Raw genomic sequence first — 19,263 nt, forward strand, 5'->3', positions numbered from 1 at the left:
TAATGCAACGTTTCGAAATTCTCAGTTGTGTCATAATATTGACCGAAGGAGATATTTAAATGATTGAAAAATAATAAGATATTTTATTTTTATAATTTGAGTAAAAATAATAATTAAATAAAAATTAAGGCACAATTTATAAATAAATTTTATGTTTGAGAACAAAATTATATGTATGTATGCAATTAATGGGTTTGCTGCAAATGATTACAAACCACCCCGCCTGCATGATCATTTCGATTGCATTTTAACTGTTTGAATTTCAGCATGTACGAAAGAGGAGATATTCATAGGGTTACGCAGATGACATTTCGATGTATGTATATTGATGATTGGCAATTCTTAAAATTGAGTTGATCTTTCTGGCAAGTTTAAAATGGCAAAAGCCGATACAAAAGTAAGAAAGTATGAAATCGTTGCAGCGCAGGGGCAATTAATATTATTGAATGTTTTGAACATTTTCAAATAAAGAAATTAAAGCAATAAATTTGGCTTTGCACTTATCCATTGGATAAAAGTTGCTAATTATAAAATATCTGATCTTACATACATATGTATGTATGTAAATATATGTATTTTAATTTCTAGAGAAGGGTATATAAAATTATGATCTAATTATAATAAAAAAATGGTACATTAATACAATTTAACGGCAGTAGTTTTAATACAATAATGAAATTTAAAAGAAAGATATACAAAAATTAAATAATAAAACAAATGGATGTATGTAGTATATACATATGTACCTACGTACATACATTCATATGTACATATGAGCAATTAAATTCAGTGATTTTGGAAGGGAATACTATCGAATATATTAATACTATCGAATATATCGAATATAATTGAACACGTGTGTGATGGGTTTTAGTTATAAACATTTATTCTGGGGATATTATTGTATATGTAATTTTTTTCAAAATTTTCGCTGCAGTCAATTAAATTCTAATACCAAACAAATAGGTCATTTTCATTAATATTATTTTCAAATTAAATTCGCACTTATGTATATTACGTTTACGTTTATATTAATATTCAATAAATACAATCAAAACTTTCAGTGTTAAATATTATTTACAAAACTTGTCTGTCAGCAGTTTTTGTGTTTGGTGTATATTGAATATTGTCAAATATTGTAGTAAAATTTCAAGATTTAAATTATTGTGTATTTAGGAGGCACTTTTCCCATGTCATTTCACCTGTAACTTAGACTATATGTATATACATTTGTATATGAAATTACATCATGGTTAACGTCGTATTAATCTTCTTCGTCACTAACATACATTCTGGTTAAGTCTGATGTAACGGATTCTGATTCGCATACACTGAAATTTTTTTATAAATAATAATATAAGCCATTTTCACTATTTAAGTTTAATTTGTTTAATAAATGAAATTTCAACCTAATGTCTTCCGGAATTGGAATAGGCATATGAGGAATATCAGGCATTTTAATCATTGGAGTGGTTGTGAATGTTGGCAGTTCCGTGAGAGTTTCCTTGCTTATTTTTACCGTATCTGTTAATACATTTAAAATAGGAGTTTCAAGAGATCTGTAACATTATTAAAAGTAATATAAACTATGCGAAAATCTGTAAGCACTCCAACGACATTTGAAATCACATATTATCATTGATAGAATAGAACTCCAATAGTTGATAGAATAGATATATCAGACTATTAATTACAAATCAGGTAATGATAATAATTCAAACGATGCAAAAATGTTTATTACTAATCTTCAACATAGACTCAACTTACCTTTGATTATGTGCTGATAAGACGGTATTAGATCCTTTCATTTTTACTACATCTAACCAACTACTATTTTTTTCAGATGGCTTTGTCCTGTACATATATAATGCAGAAATTACTGTTTGTTTTTCATAATCAATATCAATATTAAGAATTTGTAAATAATAATTACATTTTAGTGACTTCAACAATTGAATCAATTTTCTGTCTTTTGGCGTTTTTGGCACTGATGATATTCGATACATCAGAATTTTGATGTGCAGAATTTATTTTTAGATCGAATTCTGATATTTTATCAATAGCTTCTGCAGATATTACATTTGCAAATACTTGTTGCTTTGTAAATTTCATTGTAGCTGTAAACACATTAGATACATTTTAAATAAATTTTTTTTTTTTTTTTGAAAAAGAGGTATAATTTTTGTAGTCAAAGTTTTATGTACATACATTCATCAATTGGGCCAAGTCGACTGGCAATTTTAAATATAACATCTGTAGTCCAAAAGCTAGGAATTCTTACAAATAGTTTTCCCGAATCTATTGGTAAATGGAATCCAAGATGGTGTAGTAGTATTAAAAATGTTTGGTTATGGATTGCTGTTGACTGTTCATTGTTCCATGGTACTATAGGAATCGACTGATTTATTACTGAAATATATATAAAATAAGATAATTTTTCATTAAATAAAAAAGGAAAATTTTTTAAAGCCTTTCAATATAAAAAAAATCTTGTAAAAGTACACATATGTATGTATAATGTTGATAAAACTTACGTATATTATGAAATGGTACTGGTTCTACAGTTGGTATTATTTGGTCAATTTTAATTTCGCTTTTGGTTTCGACACCATTAAGACATATTTTAACAAAACAAATTTCTAGCAGCACTTTCTGTAACCATTGTAAAGCATTTGACATATTCTCTTTATGTAATTCATTCTTCAATCGTTCAATTTCATCAATGGGCGAAGTGACTTGTATAGGAACAGAACACTTGGATTCTTGCGATAGGATATTTGTACTACCACCCACAAAACATTGATAAAATTCATCTTCGGAAATTAGTCCTTGTTTGTGTAATTGTCGAATTATCGAATCCTGAGTCTTTTTAATACCATCTTCAATATACATTGAAGAAATTGTTTCAATAATGTTTGCTTTTTTACTGCATTTCATGTAACACCAGCCTAGATTATTAACTTCTTCTGGCGTCCAACTACAAGTAAGAGTTTTCAGACTGTTAAATAACACTTAGCTGGTTTAATATAATAATATTATTCATATAGTCATATTGTATCATGCAAAATCTAGGGGATATATAATTTTGATTCAATACAATATCTAATATATTGTAATAAATCAAAATGGTATATGTAATATGTATCTAGATTGCGATAAATCTTATTAATAAAACACCTAATTTTAGCTTACCTCTCACAATTTCCAGATTCATTATAATTAATTAATTGACAGTCCTCAGAATCCTTCGTTTTTATAGAAGATTTTGGATTTTTTATAAATGTATTGATTACATAATCGAGTAAATCGGTCCAATCCTGAAATAAATAATTATTTATTTGAAATTTTTTATATTATAAAAGTATTATATTTAGTAGTTTAAAAAACGTACATCACAGAGCTCGAATCCAGTTTCCCAAATAGTGAGAAAAACCTTTAATATATTTGGTTGAAATAGCACATTTATGCGGTTTAAATCTCCTCCAACATGATGCATCATGGTAAATATACAATCATTTATATATTCTCCATTCGTTTTGAAATCTTGTAAAAGTAATCCATATGGGTGCATGACTTCTACTGTTGCAAATCTAAGATTCATAAAAAGAAGTAAATGTTATTTTATAGAAGTTAATAAGATGAAATATTTGTGATATATGTAATTCTTCATGCTAGCATAGGAATGGTTATCAAAAGCTCAAAAATGACATTTTAAATATGCAAATAAATTCAAACAATAGAATCTTACTACAAATTTATTATTTATTTGTTTTTAATATGAATTTAAAAATTCTGATAAAAAAAACATCTAGAATTATAAACTGTTGAATTATAGTAAAATTTTAATTATCACCACTAAATAATTAGCTATTTTCTCACCAGTACAAAATTGCACTTACAGTGTGTAATTTTTTTTTCTATATTTCGAGAAAAGAAAAATTATAAACAGAAAAAAATTATCATACCTCCAGGAACCAATGTTTACCAGAAATAAAAAATGTCCAAGAAATTAGATCCACATCCAAATATATGTATGTGCAGAAAAGTATACGAAGCTTTTGTATCTTCATACAAAACCCTTCATATATATATTTATATATATATATACATATGAAGGGTCTAGTATCAAAACTTTGTTATTTCACATCAGACTGTGTAATATGATAAAATCTTCTTTAAATATTCCTTTGATGCTAACAATTACTATTTCTTTTTAATTATGGTTAAGCCATCTATTATTAGCAACATCAAATAACACAAATCTGTGAAGTTTAACATTGTAACATGTAACATACACACACTTATCAATACTGAAAATAAAGATCGATTATTTTAGTTGTGGGTGCAAAAGTGCCATAAAATAGTTTAAGAAAAGTTATCAAAATGAATCAAAACACCTTTTAAAATTTTGTTATAAACCTAATAAATATGTATAACCACAATAAAAAATAAACTATTTTCATTTACCTAATATGTATGTAGGTACATATACAAAATATGCATTACGTTTAGTATTGAAGCAGTCTTTTTATGTTTATTTAGATGAACTTTTTATAATAGCCAGTCAATTTATCGAAAAATTATAATTATTCTTTAGAAAAATATAGTTGATATCAAATGGAATGAGTACAAAATTACATTATATAATATTTAAAAACATAAGCATACATAAAATAAAAAGGTATTTTGCTAAGCCAAGGTTTGATAGCAACATTTTAAAAATGAATAAGTTCTTGCCTGCTTCCGCATATTAATTTTATGTACATAATATATTACTGCAACTATAAAATTAATATACGATATATTTTTTAGTATGTACATACATACATATGTATGTATATATGTATGTACTATACATGATATCACAAAACGTTAGATTTATTATTTTACTTTGATTTCTTACAATGTGAGAAAATAGCTTACTCATTTCTATGATACAATGTACATATAAAAAGCAAGAGGATTTATTAGTATACCTATGTAAATTCTACAATTCACACCTATTTACCTATTTTTTTTAAACATTTATTTGCATACACATCTGCATGTATAATAAAAATTACAAGGAAGTAAAATTACATTTAATATAAATCTCATTTATATTATACAAAAGGCCATAAGTAATTAAATGCATTTTTATACTCACTGGTGAAGATGTTCAATTAGAACAGTCCCTTCAATATTTGGACGGTTCAAGGAATTATCCAGAAAATTCAATAATATATGATTTGTAACGATCAAGTCCTATGAAATTGAAATATTTATAAAATGCCATCAATAAATTGAAGATTCACCCCATACAAAAAATATTATAAAATATGATACATATTTTAAAAATTTTTCAGAATCAACCTACTTGCAAATACTGTTTACTATGAATATCTGGTTGGTAATGTCTGAGTAAAAGAATAAGAAGACATCTCAAATCTTTAATGGAGCTTATACACATTTGTAACTTCACCAATTGAACACGGTCCTCGTCGGTTAGATGAGATATTTTTTTATATATTTCAATTGTCTGAATAAACTCTCGTATAGCTGTTACAGCCTGAAATGAAATTGAATTGATTCAGTTATTGTTATTAAAAAAAATAAAAATTAATATGATTAGTGACAAATATACGAACCAGGTGCAATCTTCTCAAGCACGACTGCAAGTCGATTTTATTTATTTTGTCTGCAAGTTGAATCTGTTCACAAAGATTGACCCCTTCAAATGTCAAGTACGCGATTATTTCAAACGATAATACTTGATTTACAAACTCAAGATCCAACTCCAACTGTGCAGCGAATTTAAGGAAATAAGTCAATAGCCAAAAAAAATGTGAAGTGTCAATTTGAAGATGCGCATTGTGGAGAAGTTGGGCGTGAAGAGCTTTAATCAAAGCACCGTATCCTTTTAATAGGAAGTCAACAGTGAATTCTTTCAACACATTTGTAATATCATCATCTGTAGGAATGTGGTGCATTAGGCCTTTTACATTAATTCTAAAAAAAAAACATTTTTCAAAATTTGATAATGAATTGTTCTGATATCAATATTAAATTCATGTTAGTCAAACCTACATGTTGGTTTTTCCTCGTTTGACAAGCTTTTTTCTATGCTTGTCTTTTTTTTCTTGAGCTGTTAAAACTTGTTTCAATTTAATTCCATGCTTGTGTTTTTGCACGTGTGATTTTTGATGCACAGGCTTTATTTGTGAATAGTCATCTTCATTGCTGGATGTCGATATGGATTCTTGATTTTCCAATTGGGTCACATAGCCGCAGTCAGAGAATTCGGAATTTGTCGACATACAATCTTTTTTCACACCATTATTGGGACCACTGCAAATCTGAAAAATAATAATCGAATTTAAAATGATTTACTAAATGTACACATCATATTTAAAGCACAAAACATACATAATTTATTTTTATTGTAAATATGATTTACATATTTACATACACCTGAAGACTAAAAGAAAATGAAAATAAAATATTATAGTATTATTACCAGGTGTGAAAGAGGTGTAGTAGGACCTCTCTTGTTATTAAGTCTATTTTTGATGATCGCAGAATTGCTGGCAATCAACTCAGCATCCTGATCCACGAAAATCGTAGTGCTTGGACGGATTACAGGATGTATTTGAGAAGGATTTAGTGATCAAGTTAAAAGGGAGGTTAAAGGTTTGTGTAAGTTGGCAGAAGTACAAAAAAAAAAATCATGTAAAAACCGTAAAATTGGCTGAAGAATATTTGAATTAAATTTAATGTGAAGTATTGATATTAATTTTCTATACAATGTTGCGAATAGCTGAATTTAAAAATACCTATTAACTCTAAAAGAAGTTAGAACGAATGTGTTTTTAATGAAACACATTCGTTTTTAATAAACTTACGAATTAAAAATTTCAGAAAGAGACACGACTGAAACCCGAAACATTTGTTATCAAACATTAAAAATGTACTCACGGACTAATAGTTATTTGTAATTGATTTTTTTAGCTAAATTGCAAAATAAATTAAAAGAGAAAACTTGCCTTTCTGTCGTTTAAATTTTCATTTGATTCCATGGCATTATGATTTTTAGAGTATTCATCCATTTGATAGTCCATTTTAGAAACGCAAGTTCTATTTTGATTCGTCTTAGAAATGTCTCTGCCACCATTATCAGAAACCTCTGAAGTGGGATCTGAAGTAAGCATTGGAGATGAGTCATCACACCCTAAATAACGAGTTAAATCGAAACCACCAATTAATACAAATCCAACAAAGGAAAACGATTATAATTTAGATGAATTTGATTAATCTCACTTTGGTCAAGCGGAGATGTGTTGCTTTCATTATCCTCAGAGCTATCTGATATGGATGCTTCAAACCAAATACTGAGCAGCTTCTGTAATGTGGTGATGTGTTGGTCTTTGTAAATCAAAGCAATCAGTTGTACTATTGCAACACTCCAATACGTCTACAAATTGTATATTATTATGTAATCTGAATAAAAATATAGTAAAACGTTTGAATATTGAATTTAAAATACATACCCCATATGGAGATGAAATGAGCAATAATATAGTTTTGTCAATCCCTTGGGTAAACAAGTTCCAGACAATTTGATTTTGAGGTGAAGTGTGACCTGAATTTGGGTCTAACATTGACCGCATTTCAGGTATGTGCAATATATTCCTCAGAAGGAGTAAACAATTATTAACACTCTCAATATTTTGAGTAGAGAGTTTTATATTATTTTCGAGAACCGCATTAATGCAATCCAGAATTGACTTCGTAACTCTGTTGTCCATAAAATTTTGTTTACTGGAAATCAGCATATTATTCAATTCAAATATTGTGTGACGTCCGATGTTATTCTTCGACGATTCGTCTATAGAGAGTAAGCATTCTAATGGAACCGTGAGGTTCACAAGAACTTTAATTGATAAATCAACTATTTTCGGATTATCTTTTACATAGATAAGAATAGGAATTAAGTCTTTTTTGATATTTTGTCCAAAACCAACCGCTCTACGAAATGTTCTTAGATTTTTGTCTTCATTTCCAAGCTTTTTATATATCTCCTCAAGTGTGACTGTAACATACAAAATAAATAAAGTAAATTAAAAAATGGAAAATATCATCAAATAATTGGATTTGGAGTCTCTAAAAATCGAGCGACTACGATTAGAATTTCACATTTATTATTTTTTTTTATATGGAGAGTATTATTATATTTATAAAGCATCTCTGGAGCACCTACATACAATGTATGCTTCGTTCATAATTTTCAACATAAAGAGACTGTCTGAAAAGTATAAAGCTGTTTCAGAAGATGTCGTTCGAATCGAATCGAGGAGAATATTGTTCCTGTGCAAAAGAACGTTAAAGAAAACTAAAAAATATAAGCGAGAATACGTTGTCAATATTTGAGGGGCGAATAAACACAATTCAGATATGTGATTCCATTATGAGTGCACTGAAAATGTAGCGCGTCAAAGTCATTTGAGGGATATTTCGATGATCGATTATTCAAATCATGCCATGGTATGATCGTTCATATTAGGTAAATACCTGATATGAACTATTTTATGTGGGGCTCTCAATATCTTTAGTTAATGTGAAAGCAGCTGAAGGCTGACATTAGAGAAGGGACTTATTAGTCTCGTTGGTTTAATTTTTTTTAAATTTTATTGTTTATTTATGTATTTTTTCCCAATTTAAAAAAAATGTACCTACATGTATGTGTATGGTATGTCTATACTCGTATATACATGCATACATATGTATATTTATATATATTTATACATATCTAATATTCATATATAATTTATACCTTCCTGATATAAAGTTTGTAATATTACATATAAAATAAATATGTATCATATATGGTATCACTTACCAGTACAATCATCACTGAGATGGTAAGTATCTCCCTGGACGAATCCCAAAGATCCAAATGTGCTATGAAATTGGGGGCTCGATAAAATCCACTCCATGTTTGCCTACAAATTCGAATTAAAAATAAATTTACAATTTGAAGGTATGCAATTACATATATCTTCAAACACATGTAATTATTTTACAATAGATTAAAAATATTTATATACAATAGACAAATTTCAGACTATATGTATACGGATTTTGGAAACGTTTTATGCTGAACAAATTTTTATGTTAGATGAAGCGTCATTTAAATAATTCAGTCACATTGAATTTAAAAACCTAAGTAACGAATGGGCAGTACTAAAATATGCTACGAGCGTACATATGTATGTGCATATGTACTTAGCAAATCGATCGATAAAATAGCATTTGGGAAACCATATAAAATGCTAACTGCAAAATACTAAACGAGATAAGATTAATCGAATTCAATACAATTATTTTTAAATTTATATTGAAATTTTTGATTGAGTTCAATTTGATTGATCCTTCAAGTCAGTTTCAAATTGAGTTGTAATTTACACAACGTGCAATCGTACCTATGTATGTACGTATGTACATACATATGAGCCGTTATATATGAAAGTGGCAGAATTTTCAGTTCCAAAAACATTATTTCTGTTTGACTTAATTCACAAATTGTTATCACTTATTTCTATTCGATATATCCAAAAGCCCGGAAAAGCAGAATAAACGTATGACAGTATTTTTAAATATTGCCATTGGCTCACCAGTATTTTTAAATGTTGTTAAGCGCAAAACATTATATTATGTTTAATGTTTTGCGAGATATTTCTCGAAATGAAGAAAAGTGGATTTGCATATATTTGAATTATAACGACTTATATACATATATGTATGTATATAGTACATAAATACATTCACTATTATCTTACGAATGCGTATTTTATATCACGATTCGAATTAGGAAAAGGTTTGTACATTGTATATGCGTTATGAGAATCCCGAAAAAGTCTACAAAAATATACATGTATTCATTTTAAAATAAAAAAAATAAATTTGACCTATGTAGTATTTAGAATATTCCATATTGAGGTAAAAACACCACGAGTGTGTATATATGTATATATTATTAAAAAAAAAGCGATTTGTATAAATAGTTATTCTGTCGACTTTTAAGTATACGGATTTTAAACTTATACAATAAGATAAGCTTTTCGTTTACGAGACGAGTCACGGGGACGGACACGAGACTGTTACTGCTGCAAATGCCAGTCATCAATAAGCTACCCATCTATCTATTATACATATGTATGTATGTACATACAACGATTCATCGACCGCTTCTATTTATATTATAATTCACAAATAAATATTTACTACAGGTAATAAGTACAAAAGCAATTATAAATTTGATACAAAAAACGTATATTTAATTGTTTAACATTTTAGAAATTTTGGAGATTTTAAAGTATGTACAAACATACAAATAAATTCCAAAAGCGATTGCTGAAAGTTTATATTATATTTATATTAATCTGTAATTTCTTCTTAGCCATTTTACTTAGGTAGTATCTTAATTTACGTCTGCTACACTTGATACGTTTGATCATACAATTCAAATAATATTATTATACTGTATGTATGTATGTATGAACATATATATGTACGTGCATATGCATATACATAATAGACCATAAATATCCCGTCTTCCCGTGTCACGCGTGCGGTGTGGAAGCATAAGTATGGTATATAATACAGGTATTTAATTATTTTAGATATTTCAAACTTATATTTTATTTTATTTTACATATGTAGGTACATATACTATGTATGTGTACTAGGAAGACCAATTAATTACAAACATTGCAGCAGTTTTATTACATAAATCGCTGTATTTCGAGAGGCTGAAGAAATGTACAGTTAATTAATTGATTAATTAATCCATAGAGACATCTATGGATTTAGACTTGTACATAATTTTTTATATATTGTACATAAATCAAATTAAGATATTTGTGACATAGCGGGTGGGATGGTTTTATTCATATATTATGGGTAGGGTAGTACAATACATATCTACCTCTATATATATATAGAGGTAGATATGTATTGTAGAATTTTACTCCGTAGTGGAAGTAGGAAGATATGCACGACACTTTGAAAGTATAAGCTTGCGATGCCAACATCTTCAATTCTTCTCCATGCAGAAGTGAGGTGAGTATTGGAAGGAATTAGTGATTCAGATCTGCTTGGTCTATCACGAGAGGATCCACCTTGTAAAGAGTGTATTCTATAGGTTTATTTCTTAGTTCGGCGATAAATGTACATTTGTAAGTGATTTTTATTTATTTAAATAAATAAAAGTAAAAATACAGTATACTACATATCACGTGATAATATGTACAATATATGTATGTATATATATATATATATATTTTTTTTTCAGGTTATATGTCAGGTAACTTTTCCCCCCTGTCACGAGGCACAATTTGTCACGTTTTAATTTGCGTGACGCTTATATATGCAGTTAATTAAAAAATGTTATTATTTTTTTCTCCAAATGAAAAACATTTCTACCGGTGAGTTTATTTATTTATTTTTTGTAATTGTTGGTTATACATATGTACATATATATGCATGTAGAATTGTCAACAGAAGATATATATGTTTATTGCTAGTATATAAATATTTGTTGTTAATCGTGTATTAGTCATGTAAAATCTATCACAGATTTATCATTCAAAGATAGCAAATTAGCGCGATAAAATATTATAAAACAATCATGACAAAATCGGATGTGAGCAACCCATAACTTTATCTATGTATGTATTTGAGGAATATAAAGTCATAAAACAAAATTCGATAATTAAGCATACATTGTACACGTTCACACATATCCAGAATAAATCATTCAAAATATATAAATTTATTACATATTTAGCAACCAAGTGTTCAATCTGATTGCAAATGTGGTAATTGTTATATGTAGTTCAGATGATTATTCTACCTTCATAAATACATACATTAATACGTATATTTGTATGTATGTATGTAAGTATTGTGTGTCACTAGCTCGTGGCATCGCCACGTGATGGTCGACGTAAACGATTCTGATGGCGACGAAAGATATATCAGTGCGAACAAAGTTACGACATTTCACGTTAACGTATTACATATATATAACATACCAAATCCAAAATAATTAATAACTAGAAATAAAATGAAAAGAAAAATAACGTGTTCGATATTTTATCATAAAATTCTCAAAAATGGATTTCTTCTGAAACATATGTAATTTTTGGTGTCACTTTAGTATGCGTATGGTCTATCTTCACATATCCACTCTAGTGTGCGCGATCTACCACGTTTTTACTTTAATATATGGTGTCACTGTCTCAGTTCTCGCGTGTGACAGTGAGACTGAATAATACCGAATAATTTTTACTTTATCTATGTACGTAGTAACAATATATGAAGTTTTGTGATCATGCGAAAATTCGAACTCAAGATTTTGACTGATTCGAACTCAGAATCGATTACTGATCACGTTTTCATGATCTAGAAAAAAATGTGTGTGTGTGTGTGTGTGTGTGTATTTTGGGGATTTTTTGAACATCTTTAGTCCTATCGAACCGAAACTTAGTATCGGTTACTGAAATTATTATCGACACGACGTAATTTTTTTTCAAATTTTTAATTTTTATTTGTATCGTTGCAACGACCTGTTTATTATAATTTTTGTTTTTTCCTGCCGCCCCATAATGTTGTCGAAGCATTTCTACCAAAATATCGTCAGCAGCGAAGAAAATACCGACCCTAACAATCTAATCTTAAATGAATAGGGACAACCCTAACTCAACCTAACCTAACCGGATCCTTAAATAAATAGGTGTTGGCTGCTAAGATATGTTTTTTTTTTTTTGTGAAAATATTGATGAAATAAAACTTTAAAATTCTTTTTTTTTATTAACTGCGTAACAGGGGGGAAAAGTTACCTGACATATAACCTGAAAAAAAAACAATATATAATACATATAAATGTACATATTATTACGTGATATGTAGTATACTATATTTTTACTTTTATTTATTTAAATAAATAAAAATCACTTACATATGTACATTTTTTTCATAATTTTGTCTATCGTTGTGAATTATTATGATATTTTTGTAAGTCAATCTAATTTCATACTATAAAATGTTTGTAATTATGTATACGTGTTAATCAAAAACACTCGTTACACAATAGAGTTCTAGTAAAGGATTTGTTTATAAATTTAAATTAAGCATAGTATGTGTGGCCGTCACTATTGAAAATTCAGCAGTGGTCCCATTAGAATAGCGACGTGCGGATTCTCGCAAAATAAACATGTACATATGTATCAGCATGCTGGAAAATATATTTAACTTCCAACATACCTTAAGTTTTATATGTAAAACAGCAGTAAAATCATAATTACGCCGACGTTTTAGTGTATTCATATCTAATTACACATTCAATGGGTATAGTTATATTTTCACTACGGAATTTACATATTCAAAATTATAATTTTTTGACAGTTGAATGTTAGTGAAATATCAACTTAAGATTATTTTATAGAATGCTTTACGATTCAATAATTAATTGGTATTACGTGCTATGGAAATAAAGTTTCTGATTACGACGACCCTTAAGTGAACGACCCGAGAAGTGAATTTGTAATTCTACTGTTACATTCGTACTCACTGAATCAGTGAAATTATAATTCAATAAATTGAAAAATATTAACAAGGTAGAGTGTTTTAATAACTCAAACTTTATTGATTATCAAAACTAGTTTTTAGTGAACTAATGAACTTGAAATGTGAAATGAAAATAAAGTCTTCATCTATTTTGACGATAATATGTGTGTTATCAGTTTGAGTCAGTTTATCAGTTTAGTCAGTTTGAGGTGAATGTAAAAGCATCATTCGATTCGTCGTAATCAGAAACTTTATTTTCATAGTACGTAATATCAATTAATTATTGACAAGAACAATTTCACTGTTACATATATAATATAACAGCAAATTGGATATGTCGTGTTGTACGTTTGTCGATTACGATAAATTAAAAAAAAATACATTATACCTACTATATAAAGTTCGCAATTTCGAGTCACAGGTAAACTAAGCTTATAAGAAAAGTTTGAAGTTAAAATATTTTCAAATAGGATTTAATGCTAAAGTGATTTTCAATATGTGCCTAGCCTAACCACCTGTAATAGTATGTATATACATACAAATATTCGATACACAGGAAATGGAAAATTCTCTCCACAACACAATCTAAAAATAAATTTTACATACATAAATATATTCATTAACACATTCGTTGACGTTAATATCCGCACGAGCAATGATAAGAATAAAAGCGCAATACATATTACGTATGCATGTACTTTAATATTTGGAATTCATAGCGTTCATTTAGTCATTATTAATAAAAATATGGGTTTCGTAAGGTATGGAATCAATAAGTAAGCAATCTATTTTACATTAATGGAAAAGTAAAGTTTATATTGACAGGGAATCACCTGTAAGGATAGCGTATTAATGAAATTATGTTCACAATACAACTTAAATATATCCATTTTAATAGCTACTGACCTACTGATCATTTTCCATTTTACAATTTTAATTTAATTTTGTTAGTAATTATAGTATTGTATTATTCTAATGTACAGCATAATAGGAAAAAGAGCTCAAAAACCTATTTAAGGATAGCGTATGGATGTCAAACAACAATTCATTCTTAGCAATATTCTGGTTAATATCTCCACTCTCGTACTTTAACTGACCTTCTTTTGCTACCAGACCTTCTCGACTGTTGCGAGGCTAATAAGTAATAAGTCGAGTTTCCGATCTCTAGAATTTTTTTCTACCGTAGCTGATTTGTGTTTTAAGACGTAAACGAAGGTTTAAAAAGGCTCTTTACTTTAGTGATTTAATCTGTAATTAATTCATTATATTTAAATATGTTGAATATTTCAAAGAGATTTCAACACTTTAAGACTGTAACTTCGTTTCCGTTAGTGTCGATACTGTAAAATATAAAGCTATAAAGCGTACTTAAAACGAAACTCATTCGAATTAAAATTTTTTGAATCGGGAAAAATATTGTAATACAGTATCGCATTTAAATTTATGGAGAGATAGATGGTAACAAACAAAACGGAACGACGAATATTTTATAGCGATGGATAATATAAAATGTTTCCTATATTGAAAGCTACATCTGTATATATTACACATAAAACCAATAATAATTTACGAAAAAAATACTAACTTTGTAGAACATACATACAGATATTAAAAACAAAAGAAAAGATAAAAAATACCAAAACAAAATTATATCAAACTAGAAGTTTTACCCGGCTTCGCTCGTTATTTGTAATATAAACCGCTTTAACATGGCTAATCAAATAGTAAAGATTTGTTTTTTTTCTTGTAAGGGAATCGGAATTGAAATTGGAACCGGGAATCTGATTTGAAACTGAAACAGGAATCCGGATCCGGAACTGAAACATTTATCTGGAACCGGAACTGAAAAAGGAAAACAGAACCGGAACTGAAACAGAGATCCGGATCCGGAACTGAAAAAAGGAATCCGGAACTGGAACAGAAACAGGAATCTGGAACCGAAACAGGAATCTGGAACCGAAACTGAAAAAGGAATCCAGATCTGAAACTGAAAAAAAAATCCAGAACCGAAACTGAAAAAGGATTCCGGACCCGGAAATGAAAAAGAAATCGGAATCCAAAACTGAAACACGAATCTGGATCTGGAACTGAAAATGGAAGAAGAAAAAGAAAATTTTGATTTTTTCGATAACGTCACGGATTATCAGACTTGCTTACATACATACTAACATAAAAAGTCTCCTTCGAAATTAATATTAGATTTAAATACACAATATAACAGGTACATGTAAATAAATCGGTTTCTTAAAGAGAAAATACGAATCAAAATTCACAGCAATTCAATATTAAAATTTCTTTAATATCCCAGAAAACATTTTGACAGGTAACGGATAAATTTCATGAAAAGAGCGATTTCATAATTTTGCATTTTCCTTTTGCCACACAATAATTTGTACGACCTTGCTTTTTTTTTAGAATTCAATACTTAATATAATATGAATTTCGTTGACAGCATTTCTTTAAAATTAAAATAAATTTTAGCTTGAAAACTTTTCGCGAAAGCTTTCACACACAAGAGCTTAATTTCTATACAGATTTTATATACAAAGATAAGTTACCATTGTGGTATAATTATTTTGTATAAATTAATAACGTTTAAAATTGTAAAGCACCCCATTTGTTTATAGTTTTCTCTATGAGGATTGTACATAATGCTTGATGATCGATGTTTCTAATTAACCTTGAATAATACTTGCGTACAATGTTGAAAATAGAATTCGTGTTAATAAAAAAAATGGGTGTTTAACATTACTGGTAAATAAAAGGAAAAGATTACAATACGATGTTTTTTAATTAGGAAAATGTGTTTTGTCCAAATACGTTCTAATTACATACGCAAATTTTAGTTTTCGTCAAAAACAATAAAATCCGAACTTAATAAGGTTAGAATTAATACAATACCATAATTGATAAAACAGTTTGCATTCAATTTTATATATGTATTCGTGTTTTACAAACAGAGGTTAATATATGTAGGTATATGTACTATCAAAGTAAATATCAAAACTTTTCTAACAATCACACGCACTTTGATTGTACTTACACATCTTAAAAACAACACGCGAATTAAGACCGACACTAAGATAGCAACGATGAATTGGGAATCTAAGATCAACGTAAACAAACATCGTTACAATCAATCAACATACCTCTAAAGAAGAAGTAGACACCGCAGTGATAAGCTTCGGCATCAACCGCACCACCGCACAGGCGAAAAACCACCAGAAACAGTCCTAGATGTTCTGGTATCGACAGTCTAGTTGATGTGTCTGCTGGGAAGGTTTCCACTGTTGTGGAATCTGGAGAGACTGGCTCGAGCCGGCGAATGATCGCACGTGAAATTGCAACGTGATCACGAACTGCGCCTGCTTTTGTATTGTGAACTCTCTCACTCTGTCTGTCGTATTGCGCCTGTCTTTTATATTGTGAACTCTCTCGCTCGCACTAGCAACGTGACCGATCATGGAAAACTCTTGTGTGTTAACTGCGGGAAAACGTCGACCCGGCTAATGCGTATCACTTCCAATTGTGTGCGTGAAAACGTGCGCTTACTTTTACTTTATTTTTTTTGTAGAGGGTTACATATTTGCTAAGCAAATTTAATCAAAATTTTCATCACGTTGCAGCGCATTCACCTTAGCGCAAGATGGTGCAATTGCAACTGTGTCTAGAGCACGGGTCTACCTCACGGCACCGAAAGTGAAAAGGTCCAAAAACCAAATATCGGAAGGCAAAGATCGAAAATCGAAAGATACTTAAGTCGAAAGATCGAAAAAAAAGGGTCCATGGTAAACGGTACTATGTATATATTATATGTATGTATAATGGGTCTACCTCACGGGACCGAAAGTGAAACGTGAGTATTAAATTTCACAGTTAGTAAGATAAGTTTTGGAAAAAAATTGGTATAAATTGTATAAGAGATAAATTGTATAATCTTGTTTAAATCACTGGTTTTGGTTATGATCAAAACTTTGGATGTATCGTTCATTCTTATGTGAATTTTACCATGTTTAATCCAAGTGTACTGATTGTTTTTTTCTTTGGCCGTTTCCTTGGTAATAGTGAGTAGTTGTTTGGATTCTGGTGTGAGGTGGTCATATGTACATATGTACATACATAAATGTACGTACGTCATATGTATGTACGTATATCATATGTCATATGTATGTATGTAAATACATAAAAGGGCTAGTATTCAAATTCAATAGTCAGTAATTCAAAAGTATGAACAGTTCGATAATTTATGTTTAAGATAGTCGGAAAACATGAAAACAGAAATCAAATCACTGTACGATTTGATAATTGCTGTAAAAAGTAAATGAAGTATTATTAGAAAAAGGCTCAAAGCTAAAAATTAAGATACAAATATCTATGTAATTTGGGATAAATGTAGAAAAATACGAAAATTAGTCTTGGTCGAGTAGAATAGAGTAGTAATATTTGGACTTTACAGAGATACCAGAATCAGAGAATTCAGCTTAAGTGGTGCCTCACTAAGTAAAATATTGTTTTTTACCTACCACTTTTATGAATACTTACTGACCGTTTTAGCAAAAAATTTGTTGCCATTTAAATATTGAATTTTGATATTCTATATATTATTTTTTTCATTTCTTAAAAAAAGTATTCGTTTGTCTATATATGTACATATATATATATATACATATGTATGTACATATATACATATCTATATATGTACATATGTATATATAAAATTGAATGTCCAAAAACGGGAATGAGTGGCATTGCAACGCAATAATTCCAAATGTTTTCCTGCGTTGTTAGGCGTAAAATAAACAAACAATTAAATAATTAAAAAAGTGTTTGCTGCCTGCATTTTCCCGACAAATGGGAACGGGAAGGGGAATTGGATGCGTTATTGTGGCTTTGCAATGGGTGACCGTAAAAAAGTCGAAAATGTTCGTTTACCATGCATACATATGAAAAACGGTTAGTATATATATATGTCCATGGCGTGCGGTAAAAGTCTCTCTCCCTCCGTCGTAAATCTCACTTAATTTGCGAGAGCAGGATACAACAGGAACAAGAGGAACAGGCTTTTCCTCCCGTATCCAGCGTGCGCACATTAAACAAGGTTGTATGACAAAAAGAGAAATAATTTCACCGCATGCCACTGATATACATACATATATATATATATATATATATATATATATATATATATATATATATATATATATATATATATATATATATATATATATATATATATATTATATATCGGTATACATAGTACCGTTTACCATGCATCCTTTTTTTATCTTTCGACTTAAGATCTTTCGATTTTCGATCTTTGCCTTCCGATATTTGTTTTTTCGACCTTTTCACTTTCGGTGCCGTGAGGTAGACGCTTTTTCGGTTTTTCCGCTGCTATCGGGCACTTTGACCAAAAACTACGAAGGAATCTACGTCCTACGAACCTACCTTCCACTACGAAGGAACCTCTCGTCAACTTTGACGATCAATCCTTCGCTTGCGAATTTCTGCTTTGGCTGCTGTCGATTCAAGGACTCGACGCAAACTTCTTGCATGTATTTTATTTCAGTCGACGGTTGTGTTCTTGTTCATGCCCAATTCTTCGTTGCAGTTTGCCCAGCGACAATTTCTTGGACCATAAATAAATGAAACGAATGG

General features: G+C 29.2%; 1 protein-coding gene across 1 annotated transcript; it reads right to left on the reverse strand.

The window, feature by feature from the left end:
* Positions 1–1,129: 1,129 nt before the first annotated feature.
* On the reverse strand, positions 1,130–17,000 carry tim (timeless). The gene is given in 18 exon segments (XM_077436691.1): positions 1,130–1,331; positions 1,410–1,559; positions 1,768–1,935; positions 1,937–2,117; positions 2,209–2,409; positions 2,535–2,998; positions 3,193–3,317; positions 3,392–3,590; positions 5,147–5,244; positions 5,357–5,548; positions 5,628–5,988; positions 6,067–6,335; positions 6,497–6,583; positions 7,023–7,207; positions 7,297–7,450; positions 7,527–8,068; positions 8,876–8,978; positions 16,755–17,000. Coding segments are annotated over 18 exon segments (3,588 nt in total). The 5' UTR covers positions 16,797–17,000; the 3' UTR covers positions 1,130–1,264.
* Positions 17,001–19,263: the final 2,263 nt, after the last annotated feature.

This window comes from Arctopsyche grandis, chromosome 8 (assembly GCF_051622035.1).
Source record: "Arctopsyche grandis isolate Sample6627 chromosome 8, ASM5162203v2, whole genome shotgun sequence".
NCBI classification, from domain to species: Eukaryota; Metazoa; Arthropoda; class Insecta; order Trichoptera; family Hydropsychidae; genus Arctopsyche; species Arctopsyche grandis.